This window comes from Neophocaena asiaeorientalis, unplaced genomic scaffold (assembly GCF_003031525.2).
Source record: "Neophocaena asiaeorientalis asiaeorientalis breed wild unplaced genomic scaffold, Neophocaena_asiaeorientalis_V1.1 scaffold46, whole genome shotgun sequence".
Taxonomy (NCBI): domain Eukaryota; kingdom Metazoa; phylum Chordata; class Mammalia; order Artiodactyla; family Phocoenidae; genus Neophocaena; species Neophocaena asiaeorientalis.
Window position 1 is genome coordinate 16,066,527 of NW_020175393.1, and position 21,726 is coordinate 16,088,252.

The window sequence follows — 21,726 nt, forward strand, 5'->3', positions numbered from 1 at the left end:
CTGACATCTTGATACCAGACTTATAGCCTCCAGAACTGTGAGACAATAAATTTCTGTTATTTAAGCCATCTAGTTTGCAGTACCTCGTTAAGCAGCCCTAGAAAACTAATACAGACCCCTAACCCACACTATATACGAAAATTAACTAAAAATGAATTATACATCTAAATGCAAGAGCTAAAGCTATAAAACTCTTAGAAGAAAATATAGGTATAAATCTTGTGACATTGGATTAGGCAATCGTTTCTTAGATAGGACACCAAGGCACAAGCAACAACAATAAAATGATAAATATATATTTCTAAGAGATATTGCCCTAGTCCAACCCAACATTCTCTCTCCCCTGGATGGCTTCAGTAGCCTCCATCCTTGCCTCCCTACAGTATTTCCTCACACAGCAGCCTAAGTCAGATCATGTTGCTTTTGCACTTAAACTTTTCCAATGGCACCTGTCTCGCTCAGAATTAAAGCCAACATCCTTTCAGACTTCCCTGGCAGTCCATTGGTTAGGGCTCTGAGCTTCCACTGCAGGGGGCGCAGGTTGAATCCCTAGTCAGGGAGCTAAGATCCCACATGCCACACGGCATGGCCAAAAAACAACAAAAACCCAATATCCTTTCATAGCCTCTAAAGCCATATGATCTGCTCCCAGTCATCTCCTACCACCCCCCTCACTCAATTTATTCCAGCCACAGAAACCTCCTTGGTTGGAACAAGCTGAGCTCATTCTGACTTAAGATTTTATCATTTGGTGTTCCCTCTGCCTAGAATCTCCTCCAAGATTTCCCCAGGACTCATTCCTTCACTTCCTCCCTGTCTCCGTCCTCCAGTGACATCCTTGTCATTTCTCCAATGCCAGTGACCATCCTATCACAACCACCACTCCCTCTGTCACTATTCCCCTGCTATATTTTTCTCTTACATACTTACCTCCAGGTGAGCAGGGACTTTGTTTCAATTTATTGTATCCTCAACATTCATAGTGACTGGCACATAGTAAGAGCTAAATAAATTGTTGTCGTTATTATTGTTGATAATAATTAAAAGTTGGAGAGGCAGTGACAATGCCATTCCCATTTGAAAGCTGAAGTGCCTCACAAGGGTCCACACTTAGGACCTAACACACAGAAATGAACCAATATTTCTTTTTAAGGGCACTTGGCATATGGGCAAGTGGTGATTTGGAATATTACTGATCACATTATTACATGTATTCATTACATACTCAACTGTTCTGAAAATTCCTTGTTGGTAGGACTCAGCCTGGTTCTCTTTAAATCCCCAATAGCAGTGTTGCTCAAACTACCCTATTCATAGAAATTGCCTGAGGATCCTGTGAACATGCAGATTGATTAGGAGGTGAGAGATGGGGCCTGAGACTGCATTTCTAACAAGCTCCCAGATGATGGAGATACTGCTGGTCCAGAACCACACTTTGAGAACCAAGGTCTTCAGCACCTGGCACAGAGCTTTCCGCAGGGTGGCTTAGTCAGTGTTGAGTGATGGATGGATGGATGGATGGATGGATGGATGGATGGATGGATGGATGGACTGATACTGGTTGGTACTAGGTAGGTGGCAGGGCGGAGGAAGGATTCAGAGGGAAAGTTTAAATCCAGTAATAAAGAAAGTAGCAGCTAGAATCTCTCTCTTCTTCCGTTTCCCCTCGGTCATACCAGAGATTAATTTGGACCCACCCAACATTATCCCTTCTCTGAGTTTTCCATCTTTCACTAAAATACAGAGGAGTGGTGTACAGACCTCCTAGACAAACTCTTCACCATGTATTGTTGGTACAGCATACCCTGACAGGGTAACCAACTCAACTCAGTTTGCCTGGGACTTTCCAAGTTTTAGCACTTAGAGTTCCATGTCCCAATTTTAACACTGAAAGTCTTGCATCCTGGGAAACCCCTCAGTCCCAGGAAACTGGGACAGTTGGCCAGTCTGCCTGTGTGAGTCACTCTGTGTAGAGGACAAAGCTGACTGAGTCACCTGTCTGCCCTGGAGGTACCTGCTGTCCAGTGGGGGAGTCCAGTGGGGAAGGATGGTATGGTCTGAACTGCAAAGATAACTTTATAGGAAGATCAAAGCCACTTATACATCTGGTGGGAAGACTCAAACTAATAATTATTGGGTTAATATAGAGTGTGATCTTTCACTCTGAGCACCACAGACCATCTGGCTCCCTCCTTGAATCACTGAGAAATAAGGGCAAGCTTGTTCGGTTTTATGTGCGAGAAGAAAAAAGCAGGCCTCTTGATTTACTCTATAAAGCCAAGTAAATTCAGAAATCAACTGTTTCTTTTGAACAATGAATTTGTAGCCAGGAACCACTACTTTAATAAGTGTTCTAAGCCACGAATCTTTGGCCAACAGAATAAACAATGACAAAAATCCAAGGCATTAAGGAAAAAATTTTATGCTCTAAAAATCATATATTAACATATAAAGCATGAGTGTTCCTGAGATTCTTGCAGTCTGGCTGGGTTGTTTTAAACAGGTTGTGTCCCTCAGAAAGCCTGGGGAGAGCCTTGGTTGCCATGGCACTAAGACCCAATGCACGGGGCTGATGCTGGCAAGCCCTGCTGACCTCTCCATACCCCACTACTCAAATGGTAGTTGGCTTTGACTGCTAGCCAAGTATCCAAGTGTACGTCATTTTACAAACATTTGTGAAACACCCATTAAGTTCCTAGTGGGCCAGGCCTGTACTTCACATTTGCAAATGTTTTTAATTTTCAAGGGACTTTCCCACCTGTTGGCTCATTTTAATCTCACTCAAAACTAAGAGGTCTAAGCATTGTTCAGCCCATTGCATGGGTAAGACAGCATGGTGAGGTAGAAGCAGCAGGAGCCTTGGCGTCCCACAATCCTGGTTTGCATCCTAGCTCCACCTCTTTCCAACGGGAAGCCTTGGGCAAGTCACTCTTCTCTTAGAAATACTATTATCTCATCTGAAAAAATGTGGATAATAATTCCACCTTTCCAGCGGCTGTAAGCATTTAGGGTGTGCGACTACCTAGAACAGGTACTCAGTAAACGATCCTGTGCCCATCCTCACCACCGTTAGGAAACTAAGTCCCACAGAAGTATCTGAAACTTCTAAGGTCACACTTCTGAGTTTGGGAGGCTGAAAACCCAGGCACATGTCCTAACTCCCCCTCCTAGTGTCATTTCCATTTGATCAGATTGTCTCAATGACTCAATGATTGACCCAGTAATGCCTGACACCATCAGCCAAACTATGGTCCTTTAGGTGGCAAGTGAGTTCATTTAAGGGCTCAAATGTCTATTACTCACTGGAAGAAATGCTGATGGCAGAAAACAGAAAGCTGTGAATCACAGTGGCTACAGAATTCATTACATGGCAGGACTAGATTCCTGCAGATGGGCAAGAATGCTAGCTTCAGAGGGTCAGATGCAATGCAGGTGTCCCCGGATTACCAATGTCTGCAGCTCTGGAAGGCTCCACAGCATCCAGTCTGGGCTCCACGTTTAGGAAGAGGCCTCCTCCACTGGCATTGACGGCAAGACCAGAGGGTCTCACCAACATTGAAATCTGATGCACTCCAACGGGCAGCAGGCCTGTCTGACACACCACGTTCGTTTGGTTTGAGAAAATAACTTTGCAACTTGTTTTGTTCACTGTAACCTGCAAGGCCTCGGAGTCACCAGAGAAACTATTTCCAGTAATATAGACCAGTAGGTCAATGTCACCTTAAAAGAAGAAAGAAATTAAAAGAAAGAAATCATTTCTCAGTGATATCACTCCATTTACAAGAACTCTATCAAATATTCATTCCCTCTCACCTTCCTCTCCCAAAATTCAAGGAATTAAATGCTGACTCATGCATTGGAATCTATATTGATTTGAATAGCATAGAGCCCTCATCTTAAATTTTCTCAATCAAGTGATGAGAAATCACTAGTCAACAAAAAATGGGGAAAAAAATAAAAATAAAGAATATTTCAAAACAAGGGACAAAGAGAATACAACATTTTAAGTCATCAAAAATCCACCATTTCGGGACTTCCCTGGCAGTCCAGTGGTTAAGGCTCTGCACTTCCACTGCAGGAGGCGCGGGTTCGAACCCTGGTCAGGGAACTAAGATCCCACATGCCACACGATGCAGCCAAGAAAAAAAAAAAAAAATCCACCATTTCAAATCATAACCATTTCATTTAGATTGGCTAAAAAATTCACCTTCTGCTGCATCACTCAACATCCACCCCATGAACGGACACACCTTCTACCCACACATCACCAGGTACACGGTCTCCAACAAGTCACTCTCAGTCTAAAGTTCATGCACAGAAATAGACCCACAGACATAGAAGACAAACTTATGGTTATCAGAGGGGAAAGAGGTGGGGGAGGGATAAATTAGGAGGTTGGGATTAACATATACACACTACTATATATAAAACAGATAAGGACCTAACGTATAGCACAGGGAGCTATACTCAATATTTGTAATAACCTATAAGGGAAAAGAATCTTAAAAAGCATATATATATATATATCTCCATATATATATGTATATATATGTGTATACATATATATAACCGAATCACTGTACTGAAACTATCATGACATTGTAAATCAATTATACTTCAATAAAAAAATAAAGTTCATGCCCATCTCAATGCCAAGTGCACATCATACCAAGGGCATACCACACAGAGTGGACCCGGGGAGTTGACCCTTCAAGGTATTGGAAGGAACAGGAACCTGAACAATGAGCTGGTATGTCGTTCACTCGCACAACCACCTGGCAAAGACAAAAGCATTAAAAGCAAACGTTCATGTTTCATACGCTCCAGTGTATTAATAAAGTACTTGTGAAGTTTGCCCAAATTAAAATGTGTTAATGATTCACTTATTCTCTTTTTTTTCCTTCTATTTTCCAGTAATAGACCCTAAATTGTAAAGCATGACTCCAAACATGTTAGGCTTTTTTAAAACGATGGTAAATAAGCGGAAACCTAACATTTTTGCAATTAAATATGTTCAATATGGAGTAAATTCCCTCTCTGGCACACAGAAGTAAATTCAAACTGAGTGAGAACTTTTTATCACTTTATATTTTCAACTGAGTACCTACTTCCTGTGAAAAGCCCTGTCTTTGCTGGTAAATGCCAGTGAAGTAGGCACCTCTGTTCTACCATTGCTACATGGATGTGTAACTGAAGATCAGAGTGTATTTGGACATTTGGCTTGGGGTCTTTTTTATCCTAAAATGGGAGGTCCCCAAGAATAAATTATATGTCTTTTCCTCTCACTGGGACTAAGGTTAATCTAATAGAACTCTACAATACTTGGAGATAAGAAAGGCGAAAAAGATTGAACTCTGATTCTCTACATATAAAATAAGGATTAAAAGCACTCACACTATATTTATGATAGTGTTTGCTTATAAGGGAAGGGGAACTGGGATGGCATGAAGGCACAGGTGATAAGAAACTCTTCATCTGTAGTGTTTCACGTTATTCATAAAGACCAAAAATAAAATAAAATAAATACATCAAATGTTGGCAATTGTTAATCCTCGTTTGGGTACCCAGGTGTTGGTTATATTATTCTTTATAGTTTTGCATTTCAAAATTGTCTCTAATTAAAAGCAGATGACTTATAACAAGAGTATGGGCAGATGGGAAATAGCAAAGGACATTTTTAAAGAGAAAAGGGATTGACTTAGCTCATTTACTTTCCAAGGCCACTGTGTGGAGGTATAAATCATATGTAGCTAGAGAGGTTCTCTATTTTTGGTACCATAGTAGCATCAATAATTATAGTAACAGGATGTTGTATTTACAAAGCACTTATATTTTCAGCGTACTCTCCATACCCTGTGGAGGTAGAAAAGCACAGCCACAGCTCTCTCTGTTTTGCGAATTAGAAAGCTTTAGGATTGGTCCACATTACAAATCAGGAGGGGCTGCAGTAGACCTGAAACTAGTATTTCACTTTGGGTGGCCCATCCGCTCTCACCTGAGTGTACTGGTTGGCAGTGACCAACATGTCTCCAAATATGGGTCCAAGGAAGACTCCACCATCATATACCACACGAGTGGTTACAGCAGGGTTAATTCCCGTTAGGTTTTCATCAGATACCTAAGATGGTTACAGTTCTGGTGAATTCTGCCATGGAATCAAGTCTAATCTTGCTTAAAACAAATAACAAAGGGTGTTTTCACATTCTGTTTAAGATAATCAGATAGCTACAAAGTGAAAATGGAGAGACAGGGGCTTGAAATCTAGTAACCTAATAGTAAGTAATGGCTAATGAAAGCCCCAGTAGACTAGAAGAATATTTATATGCAAGTAGAGTTACCCAAAAAAATGCACACTATACTGATCTTCTAAGTCTTGAGATATTTTGTTTCCATGTGCTTTTCTATTTTACAAGTTTTCAATCCAAAATATTAAAATAAAATGTCAGGAAACAAGTGCCATGAGATGACTCCTATCCTTCCTCAATCTCCACCCAAGGATTCTGTTTGAAAACCAGATGACCCGCAATACCAAATAACAAGAATAAAATTTCATCTCGGGTTTCACTTCATAAAACCAAACGCTAGATGATCGTTAGATTATTTTTTAAAACCCTAAATATGCAAGAGCATCTGGTTTTGTCATTATCCAAAGACAGCAAATCCTTTCCTAAACTTCCTTCTGCTGTGCCATCTGCCTCCATGATAATCTAAGTCAATCACATCTGCTTAAATTATGCAATAACAGATGTGGAATTATTGTATGCTGGACACTGACCAACAACTTCTCTACCTATATCATGTTAGAAAAGGTGATGTTGGGTTTAAACTGCTTTATCAGGAATATGAGATATAAAATATGTCTTGAAAACTTTCAGAAAGATCATTGAACCCCTTTACTTGAATATTCCAACAAAATTCACAAATCATGACAGTTTTCATTCATATAATTCTGATTTTTTTTCACAAAATTGCTCCAGAGCACTAAATCCACAAAACCAAAAGGGATACCATACATACCCTTATAAAGCTGGGCAAGTCCCCAACCTGGTTGGACCAGGAGAGAGTCCACACATGTTCATAGCAAGTCTTTAGATCCTCCGTCACAGTGAAGTCACTGACATTAAGGTACCTAGATGTGAAGTCATCAGCATTGGTTTGTAAGAGCTTTTGGAGGTGACTAGCTGAGATGTGCACAGGGACAGCTGTGGAAGAAGGTCATGATATAAAACGTACAGGACACTAATTAGTCCACCTTGCAGCATCTCATCATCAAGACAGCAGAGAATACACATCAGAATGCCTACTACACATGCAGAGACCATCAAGTTCAAGAAAATCCTCTGTCCACTTAAGCCATTTTTAGGGCAAATATAAGTAGGTGCTCACTTTTTATATCATGGTCCCTTTAATCAGCATCACATCTCTCAAGCAGAGAACACAATCGCATCAGACAAACCTATCTCAACTGTCAACTCAAAATGTAAATTCCAGACACCCTGGTAATCCCTGAAAGTCTAATTAAATATTGGGTTTTCCCCGGAAAAATTTAGCTGGCCCTGTGAACAGGGAAAAGTTGGCCGGCCACCTTTCACAAGGAGTAGGGAAGGAACAAAGCAGCTGACACCCATAAAAACTTAGCCAACCAAGCTGAGGAATGTTGGCATTGAACTTCGGTTTCTCCATTACAATTTCCTTTAAGCCCAACCACCGCTTCCCCATCTCACATCCCTGTAGAGAAATAACAGCAATTTGGGCTTAAGCCTTGCTGTGTTTGAACGCTGTTTCATGCTTTACCAAAAGTTTCCATTTCCTTAGGTACTCCCAACATCTCTGTGAGGCGGGTCATCTAAATATCCTAATACCTCTTTGGGAGATGAAGAAAATGAAACCCAGTGTGATTCAGAAGCTTGTCAACCAAGTGAGAGGGGTTTAGATTAAAACCCAGGTTGCCTTCTACCTACTCAAGAGCTTTCCTTTTGAATCCCACACTGCCCTGGAGTGTTGGTGAAATACCACTGTATTTCCAAAATGCAAACAAAATTCTCATCTTTTTTGAAAAGATTTTATATGTCATTTGAGGGCCATTTCAAATGGCCAGGTGAAGGCTGGCTTTCCCCCCAGTTGTTCTACAGGCAGTGATGTAAGGAATATCAGCAACAGGATATGACAGCAAGACAAGTCTCTCTACAGACAGGCTGCAGCTTTCTCATTTAGTGAGAAGGGAAACGGCACAGTAGTGGGCTTCATAGAGGCAGGGCTCTGATGAACTTATTCACCCACTTATCAGACTCCAATGCCCAGGGGCCATCAACTTTTCCTAATTTGCCCTACTAGAGAAAAAACTCCACTCCATTCCTCCAGCCAAGAAGATTCTTTGCAAGTCCAGCATCTTTCTGCTTGAGCGCAGAAGACTCCTGGACCATTTGCCAATTTTTTTTTTTTTTTTTTGCGGTACGCGGGCCTCTCACCGCTGTGGCCTCTCCCGTCGCGGAGCCCAGGCTCCAGACGCGCAGGCTCAGCGGCCATGGCTCGTGGGCCCAGCCGCTCTGCGGCATGTGGGATCTTCCCAGACCAGGGCACGAACCCGTGTCCCCTGCATTGGCAGGCGGACTCTCAAGCACTGCGCTACCAGGGAAGCCCAAGTGCCAATTTTTATACAGCCATTCTTGAGTTCTCCTGAGCCTCCTTTCTGATTCCCCTATGTTTTTACCAAATAAATAACATATTATAATCACGTCTAATCCTGTCCTTTGTGAGATGTGTATGTACTTGAAGATTTAGAAACTGTTCTAACCTCATCGCAGCTGAAAGCTCTTTCTACATGAGTTATGATTCCTAAAATCCTCAATATCATGTGGTGTCACTGCGGAGTTTAATTTGGAAGGGCCGTGGCTACCATGGATTTTGGCCGTGGCTACCACGGATTTTGGCCTAGGAAACTCCAGAGAGAAGAGGACCGAACTGAGAAGCAAAGACTCAAGTTCATACCTGGACCCTGCCATCAACTATTTTTATGAGCTTTGGGCAAGCCTGAGTATAGTGGGCTGAATGGTGGCCCTCAAAAAGATATGTCACTGCCCTGATCCCAGGAAACTATGAACATTACTTTATAAAGCAAAAGATGTGGTTAAGGATCTTGAGAAGAGGAGTTCATCCTGGATTATCCAGATGGGCCCTAAACGCACTCATACACAGACGAGGAAGAGACAGTGTAACCAGGGAGGTAGGGGTTGGAGCAATGCGCCCGCAGCCAAGGGATGCTGGCAGCCGCCAGATGCTGCGAGAGGCAGGGAACAGATCCTCCCCTAGAGCTTGAGGAGGGAGAGTGGCCCTGACAACAACTTGACTGTGGACTCTGACCTCCAGAACTGGAAGAGAATAAATTTCTGTCGTTTTAAGCCACCAAGGTTGTATAATTTGCTATGACAGCCCCAGGAAGCTAATCCACTCAGTTTCCACATCTACAAAACTGAAAGATTGGGATCATATTAACAATGATATGCTGTTGTTATTGTCCAGATCTTTAACTTTAAGAAGGTCATTCTCAGACACTGGAAAACAAAATAACTTTAAGACTGTCACCCTGCCTGGCAGGATGTTGTCAAATGAGAAACACTGCACTCCCAATGGCCCCTTTACCAGGAATCACTGTGTGAGAAAGCTGGATGCGAAAGTGTCCTCCTAAAGGTGGACTTGTCCTCTGTAGTCTCTGTGTTGTCACCTGGACCAACCCGGATCCTTCTTCTGCTCCTCCAGTGGGCACAGAGCTGTGACATATCAGAAGCAAAGCATTACCCATGGGGACCCTCCAGCAGCTGCTCCAGACAGAACATAGCTCCATCTCAAAGACCAGCGGTCTCCCATGTTTCCAGACCATGAGCTCAAGCTCCCAAATACTGGGCACCCCTCTCCCACCACAGCAGAGGAAATGTAAGGTAAATATGAGGGTTCTTTAGGGCATTCCACAGTTCCCCTCTATTGATCCTGGAAGCACAGGGATGCAGAGCAAAGAATGATGACTCTGGTCCGCAGAGCTCTGGTCCTGATGCAGAGTGGAAGGAGAACCCAGTGTTCTCTAACCGCATTTGCACAGTCAGATGAAAACTTGGGCCCTAGTCCACAGATCCTCTGCACTCAGTATCTCCAGGAAAAACAGGCCACTCCATCTAGTGGAGTCCTTATCCAGCACCTGTATGCAAACACACTGCCTGACTAATCCTGCTTTTAATACAATAAATAAGTCAAATAAATCATGACACACCATGAGATGGAATAGTATTCAGCCATTAAAAACCATATCTAGAAGCAGGCTTAATGAAATGGGGAAATATTCCATTTATACCAGGAGGTGAAAAGGCATGTTACAAACATAGTGTCTTATGCGTGGTCCCAATCTGAGATTTAAAAAGTAAACATATACATGTATATATGCATATAAAAACTGCTTGGGGAAAAGGCTGTTAGAATATGGATCCAATGCATTAACAGAAGTTATCTCTGAGCAGAGGGATTCTGAGTGCTTTGTAACTTTTTCTAAGTGTTTTTCTGTATTTTCCTAATTTTCAACAACAAACATGTGTGATTTCAATCAATAATATTACCTAAGTGCTACATATTGATGTGCATACTTAAACCATACAGAAGATACTATCTGTTTTGGGGGCCACTCTGAAGGTTGTCCTGACTTGCTCAGGCTGGAGGCTTCCAGAAGGAACTAAGGGACTTGAGGAAAACTCAGAAAGGGAGGCTGTGGGAATTCCCTGGCGGTCCAGTGGTTAGGACTCTGCGCTTCCACAGTAGGGGGCACAGGTTTGATCCCTGGTCAGGGAACTAAGATCCCGAATGCCACACGGCCAAAAAAAAAAAGGAGGTTGTGAGGACCCCTCTAAGTGTGGACCTAAATTACACTCCATCATTTCAGAGTTAATAACTACATAATTCAGTAGGTTTGGAGCACAGGACCACGGGCTGGGTAATCTGACAGCTCCCTCTCCACCATTGAAGCTCTTTCCCTCCTTCATTCTATTGATGATTTCCGTGTCTGTCCTGCCCAGAGGCCCATGAAACACTAAGCCAAGGAAAACGGAGCACAGATTGCCTACTTTTCACACACTGTCCAAAGCATAGTATAAGTAGGAGAACTCATTTCGAAACACGTTAGAAAGAGATGGGAGGAAAAAAGAAATTTTAAAGACAGGGCATCTCAATTCTTCCCATCCTACTTGGATTTTAGTGAAAATCTAAAAGAACAAATTACAGCATACATGTGTTCCAAGAGCTTGGAGGAGACTTGATTCTTAGTTACTGCTTTGTAAACTGTGGCCAGAGAGGTTTGATTATTGAAGAACCAATGCTTATGGCGCTCTAGTGCCATCTGGTGGTGAGCTCTTAGAACTGGCTGGTTTTGTTCCTTTGACTATTTCCTTTGGCCTCAAATGATTCCAGTAAGATTAATATACGGGGAATGGAAGGAGAGGAACAAGGTTTTCCTCTCAAACAGTGGTAATGTGAACCTCTGAAAAGCATAAAAATACAACTACCTGTAAACAAATTCACTAGGAACTAGTTCTCAAAATGTAGTCCCCAGATCAACAGAATCAGCATTGCCTGGGAACTCATTAGAAATGCAAACTATCAGGTCCTGCCTCAAACGTACTGAACTATGATGGTGTGGTTAGGGGCCAGCAATTTGTGTTTTAACACAACCTCCAGGTAAGTCTGATACGGCATTCTTAAGACTGAGAACTATTGCTTTGAGCAACACGGCAGGTAGCTTTTCCTGATAAAAAGTCTCACCTCTGTGTCTTCTAAGGGCAGTTAACAATTTTAAGCAAGGATAGGTGAGCAAAGATGGTTCCCGACCTTGCAGTGATGAGCGGGAGCTCCAAGCCACACCCTGCCAACCAGGAGGTCACACTGTAGACAGGAGGGGATCCCACCACAGAGAGCAATTCCAGCAGATTCCCGCCAGGGCGAGCTGTTCCAGAGTCAGCCTGAGAAACTAGAGACCAATGATCCAATCATTATCAAGTAAATCAAGATGGAAGACCTGCTGTGTGGAAGGTCCCCGTTGGAGAGGCTGAGTTACTCACATCCCAGCATACACTTAAAGCAGAGATTCCTACCTACCTGCTGCCAGGAAGAGAAAAGGAAGAGGAAGTAGGAATTTAGTTGCGAAAGGAAAATGCAAGGTCATGGTATAAGGAGACGATGACTAATTCCACAGCAAAGTTCAATAAGCCCCAACTCAACCAAGCATCACTGCCTGTATCACTGGAGGTTCCCACCACGACACCGCCACACATACACACAGCTCATCTATGGCAGTGTGGACTGCCCCCTTTCCTCCTTTTCTTCCCAAAGCCTGGCAGCTCCAGGAACACAAGCTGACCCCCTTGGGAACACTGAACACACAAAGCACATACTAGAGGTACCTGAGCTTTATCCGCAGCCATGGCGTCAACATGTGTGCAGAGAGAGTGCAAGCTTTAAGATGGACCAGTGTTCAAATCCTTACTTTCCACTTCTATTGGGTTACTATTTGGCTAATCACTATAACCTCTGTACGACTCTGTTTTCTCATTGATAAAGTGGGACTCACGACAGGTATCAGTCTGCATGGCAGGGAGAGTTTAGTGAGATGGCAGGTTTAAATGACCAGCAAATATAGTTTAATATCCTCTTTGCCTCCTACCAGGCACCATGTAAAGGCAGCTTCTTTTCCAAGTCTGTACAATTGAGGCAGTCTTTGCAGGCCCAATGCTGAGCACAACGCCAGGCACAGAGTAAGGGCTCAATAAAAGTTTATTTGCTCAGCTGAGTATGGAGTCATTGAAGGTTTGGCTCTGGTGTCAACCATCTCTGAGTTCCAATATCCCCCACATCCCAGCTGATTTGAGGCAAGACACTTAGTATCCTGTCAGCTTTGGTTTCCTCATCTATAGAGTGGGGATCATAGGACCATCTCATGGGGTTCTGGGAATTAAATGAGAAATATTTGGTAGCTACCACTAGATGAAAAGAACTTTCATAGAGGACATTCGGTGGGAGAATATAACCAAGTGTTAAGCTGATCAGATAAATGTCAGACAATTAACTATGAATATGGAGCCCTATTGTGTAGAGTTTATGTTACCATTAAATAATACTCACAGGAAACTTGTGGCCATCAGGATGACTGGACAGTGGGGATCAGATGGTTTTACCCAAGCCATCTCCCATCTTTCTTGTCTCTGCCTCCCTGCTCCCCTCCCACCTCACCCTTACATGGCTCCAGATACTGGAGCATTTGGTGGCAAAGCGGTGATGGCAGTGAGAAAGGATTCTGGATCCTGGGCCTTGAGGGTTTGGGGAGGATAAAGGGAAATGACACCTATTATCCAGTCCTGAGTTTCCCAGTCCAGTCAGTGGGTTCCAGTGCATGCAGTAATGATCCCCTCAGTGCTCTGGGAATCTGGGTAGCACTTGGGGTCACCAAAGGCCCCAGCCAGTTGTCTTGGGCACCAAGAAACTCAGATGGTTACCCCAGCACACCATTTGAATATTATTTTCTGTGTGTCAGAACACAGAGTTTGAAATAAGCAATGACGCACTCTGACCCAGATACCCCCAAAACACTCATATCACTGGAACAGATAAGAGATGGAATTCTGAAGAGTATCAAAGATGATGTATTTTCAGGGCTGAAAGAGAGTTCTCCTACCCCACCCCCCACCTCCACGCTCCCCTGCCCCCAGCTCTACAACTTCCAGGCAAAAGATTAAAAAGCTGCACACTTGAAAATCAGAATGCAAATGCCTGTTCCATACTTTTCTCCTTGGAGAGAGAGAAACAGAGAAGCTATGAGAAGCAGGAAAGCCGAGCCCCAGAGTCACAAGGGATTTGACAGAAAAGAGAGAGGGAACAAAGTTGGAAGCCTGGAGGCCCTGCGAGCAAACCACACCATCTGTCTGGGCTTCTGTCCCCAGGGTGTGCGTCACACGTGGCCTCAGGAGAACCCCTGATGAGCACCTTGCCCTTAAGACAAGCAAAGCCAGGTGAGAGCACTGCACCCAAGAGAGGTCAAGGGACTTTGTGCAGAGAGGGGCCAGGCCTGGGCTCTGAGTGATGTGTGAGAGGAACCAGCTAGGGAGAAGGAAAGACGAGGCTGTTCTCATGCGGATGCGGTGACCCTCCAACTCCCACCGAGTCTGTCCTAAGGATTGTAAATCAGACTTGTGGCCCATTTACAGGGCCAGGTATTGCTGTGCTCCTTATAGCACTGTGTATGACAGATATTAACAGATGGAGAGATGGAGAAATCCTGCTGGCCTAACAACAGTAATGATAGTAGTACTAATAACTGATTACACATATTGAGCACTTACTAGTCAGGACCCATGATGAGCGCTTTACACTATACTTCAGTTATTCGTCATAGTAATCCAATGGGGTAGGGCCCTCATTAAGCCCATTTTATGGATGAGAAAACCAAGGCCCCTCAGCGAGAAAGTGGTAAAACTGGGGTAAGATCACAGACACCCAAAGCAAGAGCAAGCATTGGAATAAATAGGGGGGGAAAAAGGAACTCGTTAGAGAGATATGGGGGCCAAGGACACAGAATTCCAACTCCATCTTCTCTCCAGGATCGAGGCCAGAAAGATGGAGAATCATATGTTCTCTCACCATTAACAGAAAAGCAGCCCCTCCAGAAAAGTTCAAAGACAGCATTTGATGGACAGGTCCGTGGAGGAGAGTGGATTTGATAATCACCTGTTAGGTTTGTGTCTGCAATAATAATCTCATCCACATAGAACACGTCCATCTCCGGAGACAAAGGGAGGAGGTCAATCTGATGAACCAGCACTGGGGAGTTTGCGGGAGGTGGCTGGAGCTGCGCGGAGCGATGCACACACGTCTTCCAGAGGTCGGTGCAAGCGAACTGCCAGCTGAAAACAAGCGCAGAGCAGAAACAGGCCTCCTGTGAGCACCGCAGTTCTCTCTCCTGAGAGGCCAGTTCTCTAGCCTGGGCCTGAGGACCATGCAGCCAGGAGACCCAATCCATCATGGCTGCCACGGTACAAGCATCCATCCAAGATGGGCTCAGCTTGGCTGGGATGCAACACGAGTGAATCACGTTTAAGTCCACCACCCATTCATAACAATGTCAGCAGTACTTTCAAATTACAGTATGATTATGTGTCTTAAGCAGATCACCTGTTGGGCTCTACTATCAGGGAAGATTAATACCCTGGACATTTCCAGACTCATTTAAGTTTAGAAACACTTACAAAACCCTTAAGAGATGTGGAAAGAGAGCTGAATCAAGAGATCGGGATGCTGAATTATATTCCAGCATCTTTGTTCACTCACTGAATGAATTTTGGTGAATCACAAATTCTCCAGGCCCCAATTTTTCTCATCTGTAACGTCAAGGAATGTTCCCTAAAATCTCTTCCAAATATGGTGGTCTATGATTCTATCCCGATGAGAAATGTCAGACTCCTTCTGGGGAGTATTAGATTCGTAACAACTAACTGCTCTTAAATCAAATTTCTTTGCCAAATAAAATGTGTTCAGAGCTGAAGTTAGTATCCAAGTCCCCCATATCAGAGACAGTTAGTACCTCCCATAGGCCACAGTCCCCAGGAAAGCTAATCATCCCAGCTGGCAGAATTCCCACCACACCTGCCCGCAGATGAGCTACCTGTTAGGGCTGGCCCCCGCGAGACTCCAGTCACAGGTGACGTTCTTCTTAACAGTGTTTTGAAAGCCAATTGTGAAGGACACTGTCACTGTCAGGATCGTATTCATGTGGCCTTTGTATGCAAGGCACAGCTAGAGACACCAAACAAGAAGTCCTTCAGCTCTGTCACTAAGAAGCAGCAATTCAAGCAATGTTTATCAAGGACAATCCACTCCCTAGAACCTGCCTTGTGCTCAGAGAGACAGCCAGCCCGCTCCTGCCCTCCTGGAGCTTACCGGTCTAGCTGGAGAGACAAACAGTTTAGAGCAAATTGTTATTCATCCAACAGAGAGTTACTCAATGCCTAACACTGTGCGTGGCCGTGAGGATTTTAGAGCATCTCAATTATCAACAGAAACCCCCTGTTGTGACCCAGATACCTGTTCTACCTTGAGCAAGTCACTGTACCTCTCTGAACCTCACTCCTTAACCCTAATTCACCAGCATCCTTGGGTTCTAACCCTGAGTTAAGTCAAATTATATGGCAGGATTTTTCAACTGTGGTGCTATTGACATTTGGGACTAGATAATGCTTTTCTGTGAGGGGGACTGCCCGGTGCATTGTAGGACGTTTAGCAACATTCCTAGAACCTACCCGCTGGGTTCTACAAACACTTCTCCAGTTTTGGTGACCAAAAATGTCTCCACGCACTGCTAATTCTCCCCATGGGGCAAAATCCCCACCACCCAGCGTTGGGAGCCTGTGCTGTAGAGGAAAGGCTGGAAGTCGGGCAGTGCCCTGTCCTGAACCGTTTAGTCCTGGCTCCCACTGCCATTCAACTAGGAAAGGACCTGAAACCACTACCATGAGTTCAGCCACCCCAAGAAGGTTCACTCTGGTTCCCAAAGGGCAAGTAAGCTGCAATTTTTTATGAAGGACAGCAGAGCTACTGACACAAAGATACAAGGGGTACTGAAGGAATGTGTCAGTCTATCCATCAATAACAATAACTATGATAAATAATAAAAACTATCCTTAAATGAGTCCTAATCACTGCCCAAGCACTTTACTGGATTATCTCATATACTCTTCACCTAAATCCTGAAAGCCAAACTTCATTATTACCCATTTCACAGATGAGTAAACTAAAGTAAGACATGGAGGGCATGCAGGGTATAGAGTCAGAATTCAAAACCAGAATCTGACTGTAGAATCGGCGCTCATACCTGGAGAGCAAAGAAAATACTACAGTGTAGAAAAACTTCTGTAGGTCTCAGCTAATAGAAAGGCATTTCCACGCAGCAACTAGCTAATGGGAGGACCAGAGGTGTCTGTTCACCCCTGAAACCTAGCATCTCAGCCCAAAAAGCCCTACAAGGCACGGCAATCACTCTCTTGTGCTTCCCCAGGCTCAACCCCAGAGAATAACTCCAATTCCTCCCTACCCACCTCGCCTGCAAGCACGAAGGCTGCTACTTACATGTGTGTACTGATCTAGCCGGTTGCCCTTCTGGGCAGCCGGGGGTACCAGGACAAGGTGTCGAGGCTGATGGAAGCTGAACCTTCCACAAAAGGGCTCTATCCCACTGGTGAGGTGCCCATCAGAGCTGGAACCTTCTAGGCCTGGATGCATTTCGAACAAAATAGGAAGATGGGTGTAAATGTTATATAGAGTTTCCCAACATGTCTGCAGGGAATGGGTTATGGGTTCAGCATGACATCGACCCCTCAGCCCTTGAGTGAGCTGGGCAGGGATCGAAGTGGTCGGCCCACCCCCCAGCTTGAAGGCTCTAGACATGAGAAACCCATCGTGTCTGCCCTACAGCATCGAAAATCTATTACCCTTTTCTATGTATACCATGACACAGAAAAACTACTGAGAAGCAAGGAGGTAAAGAGTGTTGACTGTAACTTAGTTCACCTTAGTATTTTTAAAACATACCCTCACATTTTTAGAATTTGTTAGATTACTGTCTTATATATAATTCCTTTACTTGAGATGCAATTTGAATTAAGCAAGATTTGCGCTGTTTTGCTGTTTCCCTGCTATGTCTGTTGCCCGTTTCCCACTGTACGGCGTGAGACACAGTTCCTTATTCCAGCTCCCCGGCATCCAGGTTTCTAACTCTGCTCCACCTGACAGCTCGGGAGGGATGCCTTTTCTTTCTCTGATTCCCACACCAAACAGCTCCCTCCCAAGCACTCAGGGTCCGAATCCAGTTTCCATATTTTCATTTGACTCTTAACAGAGTCACCTGGGAGAGGAAATGAAGATTGTTCCCCTTTGACAGAAAAAAAAGAAGAGAAAGAAAGGAAGAAGACAAGGAGGAAAAAGAGGGTAGGAATTTGTCAAACCAGAGATCATACCTTGCTCGAATCCCAGCCGGAGGAGGATGTTCGCTGAAAGGGGTTCCAGTTTGCATTTAACTGCAAGTAACTCCTCAAGGGCTGTTTGAATCTGTTAAAAAGAAAAACAGGGAATTCCCCGGAGGTCTAGTGGTTAGGACCCGGCACTCTCACAGCCGAGGGCCCAGGTTCGATCCCTGATGGGGGAACTAAGATCCCACAAGCCACACAGTGTGGCCAAAAGAAGAAAGAAAGAAAAACCAGGAGTTCCTACCATGGGCAGAAAGACCACCTTTACTTCCCCCACCTCTGCTTAAGTGAAGAAGGTTCTCACCTGATGGGCCGTGGCATTTGCAGGGATTGGCTGGCTAGAGACATTGTCCCAGGTAAGGAAGAAGTTCCCTGTGCCAGACACCATCAGCATCTGAAAAGTCAAGAGTGACGGGATTAAAGAACATGTGCTCATTGAACCAGGGAGACAACCTAGAAACCCAGGACATACCTCCCTGGTTTGTTATTTCCTTTGTATTACAATTTCAATTTTTAAACTCACTATCCTCTAGAACTATCTGGAGAACACAAGTGTCATCACGTAATGAAAACTTTTCTTGGAAGAATATACATGTCTATCTCCCCATTGATGCCTGCCTCCCTCCTTCTTTAGAATGTGACACCTAAATGTCACCACTGAAGGGCCCACTCTTAGCCCTTCTCACCGAGCTCCCTCCCAGGGGTGGCCTGGGAGGGAGAAGCATCCCCATGCGTGTCACACCCTCTCAGAGGCTGATTCAGCCTCTGCTTTGCTTCCACTGCATCCCCTGCTGGGCACATCCCACTTTTGTAATGGGGTGAGACCTAACATCTTATATTACTTGTTTTCCCCTTTGCTCTGTGGTTCTTTATCTGCATGTTTTACTATCATACAGTAAGCTTTAAGAGGCACAGTCCATACTGAGTCAACCTTGTACGCCAAAAAGCGGACAACAAAAAGTACAACAAACACAGCACTGTAAATCAACTATATTTCAATTAAAAAAAAGAAAGCACACCAAACTTGTTCAACCAAAATATGGGGCACAACCAAGAGACCCAAAGGCCCTGACCCTTACAAAGCAGACTTAGAAAACACAATATACAGGGAAATAGGACCCGAATGGGTCAAAAAGCTATGAAATCTCATATGTGTACGTTCACAGGCATGCATACATGGGTGTGGGTGTTAGGATGACCTTATCTCCTCTCTGGGGAATATGTTTCCAAAGGAAGATTTACCAGGAACTTAAATTCCTGGAACTAAATCCATAAATCAGGGCATATCAACAATAAGACTTTGCATTTTTTTTTTAAGTCCTCTCAACCCTATTGGATGGATACCCTATCTCTTTGGCAGCAGAGTTACCATCACGGCTCAAGTCTCCTGTCTCCCAGCCAGCGATCCTTCCACTAGGCAGGACTATATTCCTCGCAGAGTTCACCCCCTGAACCTAACCCCATGGGACAGGGAAGACACGGAGACCTGGATTTCCGGAAGTCTCTGGGCCCGGGCTTGGATCTGATGCTTCTCCCGGAGGTACGTGCTGACCACCTCAGGATTCAGCCAGGTGTTATGGATCTGGACACCAATCCTCACCCCACGGCTGGGGGCTCTCCCTCGATGCTCTGCTTCCAGGTAGTACCTGGCTCCCCCGAGCAGCTCCAGCTTGGGGGTCTTCTGTTGCCAGGTCTCTTCACTCCCATTCTGCTCCCAGGAGTCAAACCAGTCAGCAGTGCCCACTGTGATGGAGGCCACTTTCACCTGCACCCCAATCAACACATCAGGACCAGCACTATGAAGCTTCTGGGTCTCTTTTTCAAACAGCAAGTGTCTAGACAGCTACTTAACAGGAATTTGGGGGCTGGTGGCCTTTTCCAACAAGTTAGGACCTGTGCCTGTGTATGTTTCTCCAGCCGTTCTTCTCTCTCTCTTTCTCAATTACATAGTATTCAGAAGAGGCTGGATGGTCCATGTTCAGAGCTGAAACAGACAACCTGAAACCCTAGCTTTACATGATGCTGTGGGTAAAGTTGTATGAAGTCCTCTGAGAAACCTAAATGTTACTTGACTGCATCATAATCTATAATGTTTCTCTAGCCAACTACCAAAGCAATTTCATAGAAGTATATTCATCATTTGAGAGGAAATACTGTGTTTCTTTGTCAATGGCACTAGTCAATTTTGGCTGTTTGTTAAAACACTTCTTCTTATCCTTCAAAGCTGATCAGAAATTTCCTGCATAAAACTAACTACATCCCTACCCAGAATTAGTGGTAAAGATGGAAGTTTTGGAGTCAGACAAATCTTGGTTTGAATTCTTAATATGCCTCTTATTATCCCAGTGGCCCTGGATTGCCCATACAATCCTTCTAAGCCTCATTGCCCTTATCTGGAAAACAGAGATAAAGGGACATAGCTCACAAGATGCTGTGAAGGTTAGAAACAAGGTGTATAACAGCTGTAGCATAATGCCCAGCTTACAGTAAGACCTCAAAAAACATGCCAACACATTCAGCCAAGCTCTTTTTCAACAATTAAAATCATGTCAACTATATCTCAATTTTTTTAAAAAACTTTAATAAAAAATAAACCACACATACACACAAAAACAGAACGTTAAAAATCTCTGGTTGCAAAAAAAAAAATCTCTGGTTGCTTAATGGCATGTTACAACTGTCAGTAGAATATGAGAGCTTTCATTGTGAGTTTTTGTTTTTTTTTTTTAAGAGTTAAGGACTGGGGACCAGAAGAAGGAAAATGAGAGGGAGGTGTATACCTTGGTCCTCGGGTCCTCCGACTGACTGAAATACAGGGAAGCCTGGTTGTCAGCGTGGATCCAGAAAGTGTAATTATTTGTCTCTGGGGCCACAAAGAACCCACTGAGCCGCGCTCTGGAAAGCAGAGGAACACAGACAAAGAAGTGAGGGCAACCAAGTCCGGAATCACTGACCCAAAAAATGGTGCCCTTGGACCTTGTTTGTCTTTATGGCAATGAGGAGGAAACACCTGACTCTTGTGCCACGTATTTGGCCAAAGCCCTCTGGATGCAGCTTTTCCTGCGGTGCTTGCCTGGCTCAGTATCTCAGCCCATCTCTTTGCACTGGCACAACTCCCTGAGCAATCCTGTTGTCTTTGGGAAAGTCGTAGTCGCAGCGTAGGTTTGCCTGGAGGCTTAGCTGAGATCACCCACCTAACACAGCCAGTGCAGAGCCTGGTGCATGGTAGGAACTCAATCAATACTAAATACTATTCTCATTATTACAAATAAAAAGAGATCACCAATCAGAGTTTGTGCTGATTTGGTCTAGATACCAAGAATACCAAGAATCTTTTCTGATAATAGTTTTGAAAGGAACTATGTAAAGGTCCATCATTATCATAATTTTTCAATCAATAAATATTTCAGTGTTTTCATTTAAAAATTTTGAATTTTATAGAAACGAATGGCACAAAGAATGGAAAGAGCTACTGTCTGGTTTGTGCCTCCTCAAAATGGCAATTAGAGAGACATACCCTACAGGTCATACCAGACAGTCCAAATGTTCTTTTGTCTTTTGAGGTGGCCTGACTCTCCTTGACACTCCCGCACACACTGAATAGAGCTGAAAGGTTTTCCTTTGAACACTATTGATGAGCCTCAAAAACTATGACAAAGACGCAGTACTAGGTGCCACAAATATA

General features: G+C 44.0%; 1 protein-coding gene across 11 annotated transcripts in view; it reads right to left on the bottom strand.

The window, feature by feature from the left end:
* PKHD1 (PKHD1 ciliary IPT domain containing fibrocystin/polyductin) overlaps positions 1-21,726 on the bottom strand; it is a 600,926-nt gene that overhangs the window by 547,743 nt on the left and 31,457 nt on the right. For 10 of the 11 annotated variants that reach the window (XM_024765923.1, XM_024765919.1, XM_024765917.1 and 7 more), the window contains exons 16-28: positions 20,822-20,936; positions 19,528-19,806; positions 18,346-18,435; positions 18,033-18,123; positions 17,146-17,288; positions 15,686-15,816; positions 14,752-14,927; positions 11,863-12,001; positions 9,640-9,767; positions 7,018-7,202; positions 5,996-6,118; positions 4,670-4,775; positions 3,448-3,720 (exon numbers count right to left, since the gene is read on the bottom strand). In XM_024765923.1, the coding sequence (XP_024621691.1) occupies positions 3,448-3,720; positions 4,670-4,775; positions 5,996-6,118; positions 7,018-7,202; positions 9,640-9,767; positions 11,863-12,001; positions 14,752-14,927; positions 15,686-15,816; positions 17,146-17,288; positions 18,033-18,123; positions 18,346-18,435; positions 19,528-19,806; positions 20,822-20,936 (1,979 nt within the window). The remainder of the gene's footprint in view (positions 1-3,447; positions 3,721-4,669; positions 4,776-5,995; positions 6,119-7,017; positions 7,203-9,639; positions 9,768-11,862; positions 12,002-14,751; positions 14,928-15,685; positions 15,817-17,145; positions 17,289-18,032; positions 18,124-18,345; positions 18,436-19,527; positions 19,807-20,821; positions 20,937-21,726) is intronic. The other variant, XM_024765924.1, reaches the window with a different exon arrangement.